The 9913-nt window shown below is 43.2% G+C and overlaps 1 protein-coding gene across 1 annotated transcript in view; it reads left to right on the top strand.

The window, feature by feature from the left end:
- Positions 1-1408: 1408 nt before the first annotated feature.
- The window catches only part of LOC144505333 (cyclin-dependent kinase-like 4), a 31913-nt gene continuing 23408 nt past the window's right edge, over positions 1409-9913 (top strand). Inside the window, exons 1-3 of the mRNA XM_078231454.1 lie at positions 1409-1576; positions 3346-3540; positions 6163-6341. Of these exons, the coding sequence (XP_078087580.1) occupies positions 1409-1576; positions 3346-3540; positions 6163-6341 (542 nt within the window). The remainder of the gene's footprint in view (positions 1577-3345; positions 3541-6162; positions 6342-9913) is intronic.

The raw sequence follows: 9913 nt of genomic DNA, 5'->3' as shown, positions 1-9913 counted from the left end.
TTGATCTTAAATTGGTTTGACAGTACTGACTTTCCAATCTGTCTGGTTTTCATAATTCCAGTTTTAATCTCAAAATTGTCTGAATGTTCAATAATTGATGTGGGGGTTAAGTGCATTGGCCGTGCTAAATTGCCCCTTAGTGTCCTGGGATGCGTAGGTTAGAGGGATTAGTAGGGTAAATATGTGGGATAATGGGGATAGGGTCTGGGTGGGATTGTTGTCGGTGCAGACTCGATGGGCTGAATGGCCTCCCTCTGCACTGTAGGGTTTCTATAGTTCTATCTTTACCCAGCAACCTTCCTCCCTCTGCGCCCCTGCCCTATTCTCATAACCCACATACTTACCATGGCTAATCCCCTAACCTACACATCTTTGGATACTAAGGGGCAATTTAGCATGGCCAATCAACCTAACCTAATCCTTTTTGGACTGTGGGAGGAAACCGGAGTACCCCGGAGGAAACCCATGCAGACACGAGAAGAATGTGCAAACTCCACACAGACGGTGACCCAAGGCTGGAATTGAATCCGAGTCCCTGGCGCCATGAGGCAGCAGTGTCTGGGGTCCTGGGGTGGGACTCAAACTCGGAGCTTCTGGCTCAGAGGCAGGGGTGTTACCCACTGAGCCACAAGACCGAGGATGTGGATGGCTGGAATTATTTAAGGGATTCTGTAATGGAGACTTTGAATGGATGGATGAAGTAAATGGTTCAAATGACTTCCTTCATCTGTATCTATTTTGTGAGAACAGTAAGAAGTCTCACAAGACCAGGTTAAAGTCCAACAGGTTTATTGGTATCACGAGCTTTTGGAGCACTGCTCCTTCATCAGGTGAGTGGATTTTGTGAGTAGCTGTACTGATGGTGAAGCAGAAAGCAAAAGCAAGATGTCTGTCCTTGAAAGAGGAAATTAAATCAGTAAATACGGCTGTTTCATACATTGTCCAGCGGACAATGAAATGAGTGACCTGCTTCTACCAATGTTATTGTGAGAACATGATGTGGAGATGCCGGCGTTGGAATGGGGTAAACACAGTAAGAAGTTTAACAACACCAGGTTAATACTTTAACCTGGTGTTGTTAAACTTCTTATTGTGAGAACAGCCATACCCCTCTGAAGAAACATTAGCCTCTGCTTCAATGCTGCCCTTACAGAACATCAGTAGGATGGAATGAACTGTCATTAGGAACCCCGCCTTGAAGCTTTTACCTTTGGCCAGGGTGCTCTACAATTCTGCAATGTCACACCTCCCTTTATTAACATTTATTTCATAAAGCAGAATAGGAATAAAGTGCCATTAAATAAAATGCCTTGTTCCATATGTTTTAACTGGATATAATCTAGATCTGGTAACTAACCGCAACATATGATGCATTCTGATGCAGGTTTTTAAAAAATCAGACCTAGAAATGGAAATGTATGAGAATCTAGGACTGGTGGGAGAGGGTACTTATGGATCAGTGATGAAATGCAGACACAAAGAGACAGGACAAATAGTCGCCATCAAAAGATTTCAGGACCGAGATGATGACAGACTGGTAAAGAAAATTGCTGTCAGAGAAATACGATTTTTGAAGGTAGGAGCATGAATTATTATCAATTTGGTTGGGGGGGGAGGGGAAGTGGAGACTGAGGAGAATAGAAACATAGAAACTAGAAGCAGGAGTCGGCCATTCGGCCCTTCGAGCCTGCTCCGCCATTCATTTTGATCATGGCTGATCATTGAATTCAATATCCTGATCCCACCTTCCCCATAGAAACCATAGAAACCCTACAGTGCAAAAGGAGGCCATTCGGCCCATCGAGTCTGCACCGACCACAATCCCACCCAGGCTCTACCCCCACATATTTACCCACTAATCCCACTAACCTACGCATCACAGGACTCTAAGGGGCAATTTTTAACCTGGCCAATCAACCTAACCTGCACATCTTTGGACTGTGGGAGGAAACCGGAGCACCCGGAGGAAACCCACGCAGACACGAGGAGAATGTGCAAACTCCACACAGACAGTGACCCGAGCCGGGAATCGAACCCGGGATCCTGGAGCTGTGAAGCAGCAGTGCTAACCACTGTGCTACCGTGCCGCCCCATACCCCTTAATCCCTTTAAGCCCCAAGAGCTATATCTAATTTCTTCTTGAAATCAGACAATGTTTTGGCCTCATCTATTTTCTATGGTAGTGAATTCCACACATTCACCACTCTCTGGGTGAAGAAATTTCTCCTCACCTCAGTTCTAAAAGGTTTATCCCTTATCCTCAAACTATGACCCCTAGTTCTGGATTCCCCCACCATTGGGAACATTCTTTCTGAAGCTACCCTGCCTAACTCTGTTAGAATTTTATGAATTTCTATGAGACTCCCCTCACTCTTCTAAACTCCAGTGAATATAATTCTAACCGACTTAGTCTCTCCTCATTTAACAGACCTGCCATATTAGGAATCGGCCTGGTAAACCTTCGCTGTATTCCCTCTATACCAGGGACATCCTTTCTCAGATAAGGACACCAAACCTGCACAAAATACTCCAGGTGTGGCCTCACCAAAGCCCTATACAATTGCAGCAAAACATCCCTATCCCTATACTAAAATCCTCTCTCTCTGCAGGCCAGCGCACCATTTGCTTTCTTTATTGCCTGCTGTATCTGTGCTCTTACTTTCAGTGACTGATGAATGAGGATATCAAGGTCTCATTGAGTATCCAACTCTCTCAATTTACACCTTTTCAAGTAATAAATATGCTGCCTTCCTATTATTGCTATGAAAGTGGATAACCTCATATTTATCCACATTATATAACATTTAAAGTATTGGGATGGATTTATCAAATTTGAAATAAAATTTCCCCAACGAACCAGTGAGTAAATACAACGTGTGGCATGATCCATAGTATCCCTACAGGGCAGAATGAGGCCATTCAGTCCATCGAGTCTGCAGCGACTCTCTGAAAGAGCATCTTACCCAGGCCTTAGCTCATGTAAATCCCTGTGTAAGCTCTCTGATGTTAACAAAGTGAAAGTTGTCCTTGTGGAGAGAGGGTGTGAACTCTATATCAGGTGGATTTTTCAATGGCTTTGCTGGAAGGGTGTTTTAAGTGTTGCTGACCAAATGAAAAAGAGGCAGGTGGGAGGAAATGATGATATCTCCATGAATTTTCTTGCCCCTACCTCCTACACTCTGTCCCTCCCCTTTCACAATCCTGTCCAAGAGTGAGACCACATGGAATTAGAAACTGGAAAATTCCACCCTGCATTCTATCTTAACTGTTGTTTTTAATGCAACATGACAAGTTTCAGTTGTGAATGCTTACGATTTTCTGTCTGTCTCTCTTATCACCTGACAGCAATTTCGGCATGAAAACCTGGTGAATCTCATCGAGGTGTTCAAGCAGAAGAAACGTTTATTCTTGGTGTTTGAGTTTGTGGATCACACTGTTCTGGATGATTTGGAACGGTTTCCTAATGGACTGGAGAGTAAGAGACTCAGAAAATGTCTTATTCAAGTGTTAAGGGCCACAGAGTACCTTCACAAGAACAATGTGAGTAAACATAATTGAGGACATGGGATTTACTAGTAAATCCTTTGCGGCTTTGCCCACTTGCATTAAGTGAATCCCTGTTTAAATTTCCCCGTTTTAAATCGCTCTGTTTTACTGTTGGTCAGTTAATGGAACCCATACTCACATTCAGCATCCAGAGTTTCGTTTTAAAGTTGTTTCACACCAGGTCTGGTATAGGGTAACATGGCCCAATCAGTAGCATTTTTAAATGGCCTTTCCCACTCCCTAACCCTTTACTGTCCCTCCCACTCCCTGACTTTCCCAATCCCTGATCAACTGACTCCCTGACCCACTCACTGACCCTGCTTCTCCCCATCCCCCCAACTCCTTAACCCTCCCACTCCCTGTCCCCACCATTCCCTGCCCCTCTCACTCCCTGTTCCTCCCATTTCCCATCCCTCCTACTCACTGATCCTCCCACTCTGGGGGCCTCTCACTCACTGACCCTCCCATTCCCTGACCCTCCCACTCCCTCTCCCTCCCACTTCCTAACCCTCCCACTCCCTGACCCTCCCACTCCCTGACCCTCCTACTCCCTGACCCTCCTACTCTCAATCTCTCCCACTTCCTGACCCTTCTACTCCCAATCCCTCCCACTTCCTGACCCTTCTACTCCCTGTCCCTCCCACTTCCTGACCCCCCCACCACCCCCTTCTCGCTGACCCTCCCGGTCTCTGTTGATTCTCTGGCTCATGGTATATCCTGCTCCCTGACTCCCTCCTCGGTCACTAACGCCCCTCCATTTTACTAATTCCTCAGCTTGTGGCTTACCTTCTGCAAGTCAAAACTGCTCTTCCTCCTCTGCCTCTCTTTTAGTTGTATCGACAACACAGACTAATTTCTATATTCTGCCAACCTGCATCATTTTCAAGAAGGAACATTCAACATTATGTACTATATATCTATTAGCTGTCTACAGGTATTGGCAAGCTAAAATCCTAATATTGGCTCATAATGCTTTGAAAGTAAAATGACTAAAATGACAGTGAAATGGTTTGAGTTGTAAGCAGTGATGTCAAAGGTAGGAAGGATGGTTTTGACGCAATGGTGCCTACTTCATTATCTTCATAATTTGCTGATCTATTGTTATAATTACTGCTGTATGAAATAATAATTGACTGCTGTCCAATACTCAGTTAAATTATTGATTTCTTGGTGTGCTACTAATTCATTTATTGCTGTGTCCACTGCTCCATTAATTCATGAATTCATTGGTGCTTGTTTCCTTGTTAAGTAATTCATTTAGGTGCCTAATGCTCCATTAGTTTATTTGATGGCATGTGCGCTGTTGCTTTTTTCATTAACTCACTCTGTCTGGTTCACCTTTAAGTTGTTCATTCACTTTTCCTCTTGGCATTTTACTTGACGAATTTATTGAACTGTTATTTGTCTTCTGATTTATTAATTTGTTAATTCATTATGGCCTAATATTTTCTTGTATCAACTGCTTTGTTAATTTACTAATCCTTACATAGTTACGGGAGCAATCTTGAACCTTATACTCGCTGACTGCGGCAATGGCAGCAGGGCTCAAGGTTTGGCAAAACCCCAGAAGCCATGAATCTCACCAGCGAGATCGCGATTTCCAATTTTTGCCACCCCTTGTTAATCCAGGAGGAACGCTTCAAATGTAAACATTAAAAATATAACTTACTCCAGCTTATAAATCAAAGAAAAGGTTTAATAAAGAAACTTCATTACACCAATCTTGAGGCCTCAGCCTGGGCCATTCCCAGTTCCCCACAATTCCCAACATTTCCAATTTATACTGAGTCAGCTGGTCAGCTGATCATCACATCATTCTGTCATTGGTTACATGGTTTACTGGGTCAGCTGACCCTTACAGCTTGTTATCATTGGTCACATTACAACAGATCCACTGTTATCACCGGTTACATTCTAACACCCCTCACCGTTGACGTACACAAGTTCACACCCATCATGGGCGTGAACCTGATGCCAGGGATAACTCCCCCTTGCTCGCCTTCAAAATGGTGTTATATCTTTTATGTCCACATGAGAAGACAGATGAGGCTGCAGTTTAATGTCTCATCCAAAACACAGCACCTAGGACAGTGCAGCACTCCCATTTACTGGGGTGTCAACCTAGATTTTTCTGCTCACGTCTCTGGTGTGGGACTTGACACCACAACCTTCCAATTCATAGGTGGTGCCATGTGCTGAACCATGGCTGGCATGAGCTGTGTTACTGTGAGGCTCTAACTTTAAGCAGGTTGAACACTCCAGCTCCTTTGAATTGCCTGTGTAAAGTAGTGGAACCTGTGTATTTCCAACTGAAGGACAGGGGGAATGTCTACAAGATGATTTACCAAAGTGCATATTCTGGTAGTTGATTACACAATAGCTGTTGAGGGAGTCAGATAAGTAGCCACACTATCAAGTCCATTCGTTTCTTGATGTCCTGTGACCAACACATGAGTAGGAAAGTGCCTCAATATTGCTAGTGATCTATATGTAGTTCAAATAACTCTGTTGTGATTTAAAGTGGATTTTTGCAATTCATTGAATGTACATGTCACTTCCACAGACAAAATAAGTACAATATTTTATTCTGTTTTTCTCTATTTATTTCTCCTCCAGATAATTCATCGTGATATCAAACCTGAGAATGTTCTGGTCTCAGAGTCTGGCGTTGTCAAACTCTGTGATTTTGGCTTTGCCCGTTCAGTGGCTGCACCTGGAGAGCCTTACACGGAATATGTGGCGACTCGGTGGTACAGGGCTCCAGAGTTAGTAGTCGGTGACACCAAGTATGGAAAGTAGGTACATGTTGTAAAGAATATTTTTCTTTATTTTGTATTCATTTGCAGAAGTAGATTAATATGCAGCTATTCCCTTCAATGGCACTCTCTATTGAGGCATACAGATCAGGAAGGACCCTTGTGTGGTCCCCGGTTTGTGCTGAGCTAACAGATTTGAGTCAACAAATCTCAAAAGGCTTGAAAATGGAAAAAAACAAACAAAATCTCGGCAAGCAGAAACTAATAGCTAAGTTCCACACACATGAGGACGGCCTCAACTGGGACCTTGGGTTCATGTCACACTATCTGTAACCCTCACGACTTGCCTGGACTTGCAAAATCTCACTAACTGTCCTGGCTAGAAACAATTCACACCTCTTTAACCTGTACTTAACCCTCTCTCCACTCACATTGTCTGTACCTGTAAAGACTTGATTACCTGTTAAGACTCGCATTCCAACCATTATCTTGTCACTGAGTTTATGATTATATATGCCCTGTTTGTGAAGCCAACTCCCACTCACCTGATGAAGGAGCAGCGCTCCGCAAGCTCGTGCTACCAAATAAACCTGTTGGACTTTAACCTGGTGTTGTGAGACTTCTTACTGTCTCCTCAAGCCTGCTTCCCCAGTCATTGAGATTATTGTTGATCTGACTGTGGCCTTAACTCCACTTTCCTGCCTGTTCCCATAACCCTCAATTCCATTGCCTATCAAAAACTAGTCCAACTCAACCTTTAATATGTTCAATGATGCAGCCTACAGTGCTCACTGGGGGAGAATTCAAAACACTAGCAAACTCGGAGGGAATAAATTCCTCCTCATCTCATAGGTGGGAGAAAACCTATTTTGAAACTGTGGCACCCTAATTCTAGTTTCCCCGGATGAGGGGATACTCACCCTGTCAAGACTGCTCAGAATCTTCTATGTTTCAGTATGGTTACATCTCATTCTCCTAAACTACAATGAGTATAGGCCAAACCTGCTCAACATTTCTTCATAAGATAACCTCTTCACCCCAGGAATCAACTTATTGCCTCTTCTCTGAACTTCCCCCAATGCAAGTAAGGTGGCCAAAACTGTACTCAGCACTCTAGGTATGCTCTTACCACACAGTAAGAAGTCTCACAACACCAGGTTAAAGTCCAACAGGTTTATTGGAAATCGTGAGCTTTCGGAGCACTGCTCCTTCATCAGGTGAGTCTGAGAAAGGAAAAGAGTGACTCACCTGATGAAGGAGCAGCGCTTTGAAAGCTCGTGATTCCAAACAAACCCATTGGACTTTAACCTAGTGTTGTGGGACTTCTTACTGTCCCCACCCCAATCCAACGCTGGCACCTCCACCTCATGGCTCACCAATACTTGTAGCAATACTTCCCTATTTTCAAACTCTAACCCCCTTGTGATAAAGACCAACATTCCATTTGCTTTCTTAATTACTTAATGTACCTGGATGCTGACGTTTAATCATTCATATACAAGAACGCCCAGGTCACTCTGTACCATAGCATACTGCAGTCTCTCTCCATTTAAATCATACTTTCCTACCCAGAACAGTGAAGCTTTTCCCTTTTCATTTGGAGTAGTTATTAACTGACGTTAGCTGTGCTCACTGGATAGTAATTGAAGATCTGTGTGTACTATTAATACATTCAGGTAATTTCGCGACAGAGCTGTGTATCCAGGACTAGCATCAAGTGCTCACAGGCCAGGCACAACACGGGGCTTATGCAGTTTTTTTGCCACAGAAAGTTATTAAATATCAGGATGAATGACTCTGTGTACACTCCTGATGCTGTGATACATCAACATTTAGTGAATAAGTGAGACCAGGTGCTGTCTCACAGCAATTAAGACACATAAAATTTATTTCCCAAACTGCAAGTTATAGAATACATTGATGAATAAACCTTATTAATTAGCTGAGTGCATTTTATACAACAGCCTCAAGAATAATGATGCCTTCATATAAATAGCCTCATTGGGAACTGAGTTATTGTTAATTATTCATTTCTATCTCCTTTTTTAAAAATGTATTTTCTTGCGCAGTTTTAGTTAATTGGATACATTACATTTAGTGCTATAAAGATGATCAAAAGGTACCTGCAATAATATTGCAGTGTCCCTAATTAAAATAGCTAACTATGCAATGTAGTCTCAATCCTGCCAGAGTTGACTCATGCTGTTGTGTGATGCAGGTGGATGTAGTGATTTTGTTCCGATTGGCAATAGTGTAGGTCATAGGCCCTGCACTAACTCATATCAATATTTGACTTTCTTGCATTAGAAGGTGATGGGCTGTAGTAAATTAAACAATGTGCACCTTACTTTCCTTCTCATATGGCTTCTCACAAAGATAAACAATCACTTGTCTCCAAGAATAGTGACTTGTGATGATTTGAAATAATCTTAAGAGGAAGCATATGCGTAAGTGTACAGAATTATACAGTCTAACATGCAGGGAAATGCCTGTCTAATGTTGCACCATAACAAAACAAAACGCAATAAAGCATTTATTAGGCAAGAGTATTAAGGATTACAGAACCAAGGCAGCTAGGTGGAGTTGTGATACAGATCATCTTCAACTAATTGAATGGTAAAATAGGCTTGAGGAGTGGACTTGCCTACTCTTGTTCCTATGTAAGTGCTCCTGAACTGTCAGACACAATACTTGACTTCTATACTTAGTTCAGAAAGAGACAATTTGATACTATGGGGCCTGTAACTATACCAGATAATTTTAATTTTTGGGATCCATTGGCTGAATAGCTTTATTTTATTGGGAAAAAATAACTCATAATCTGCCAGTACACAAGAACATAAGAACTAGGAGCAGGAGTAGGCAATTCACCCCCTCGAGCCTGCTCCGCCATTCAATACAATCATGGCTGATCTTATCTTGGCCTGAACTCCACTTTCCTGCGCTTTCTCCTTAACCCTTCAACCCTTTACTAATTAAAAATCTGTCCATCTCCTGTTCAACTTTATTCAATGTCCCAGCATACACCACACTCTGGGGTAGTAAATTCCACAGATTCACCACCCTTTGAAAGAAGTAGTTTCCCCTCATCTCTGTAGGCTGAAAGTCAACAAGTTTAGTAAACTTCAGAATTCCTGTTCATAACAAACTCATTGGTCAGTGTTGATATGTAGTTTAAGTCTATTTATTAGGACAGACTTTTCCCGTCCCACCCGCCACGGGAATCATAGCAGGTGGAACACGGACCATGCAAAGGTCCGTTGACCCCAGAGGGTGGCACTGTAGCACAGTGGTTAGCACTGCTGCTTCACAGCTCCAGGGACCTGGGTTCGATTCCCGGCTTGGGTCACTGTCTGTGTGGAGTTTGCACATTCTCCTCGTGTCTGCATGGGTTTTTTCCGGGTGCTCCGGTTTCCTCCCACAGTCCAAAGATGTGCGGGTTAGGTTGATTGGCCATGCTAAAATTGCTCCTTAGTGTCCTGAGACGCGTAGGTTAGAGGGATTAGCGGGTAAAATATGTAGGGATATGGGGGTAGGGCCTGGGTGGGATTGTGGTCGGGTGCAGACTCGATGGGCCGAATGGCCTCTTCCTGCACTGTAGGGATTCTATG

Source organism: Mustelus asterias, chromosome 16 (genome assembly GCF_964213995.1).
Source record: "Mustelus asterias chromosome 16, sMusAst1.hap1.1, whole genome shotgun sequence".
Classification (NCBI taxonomy): domain Eukaryota; kingdom Metazoa; phylum Chordata; class Chondrichthyes; order Carcharhiniformes; family Triakidae; genus Mustelus; species Mustelus asterias.
Note: the sequence above shows the minus strand (reverse complement) of the source record. Positions and strands in the feature narration are given on the sequence as shown.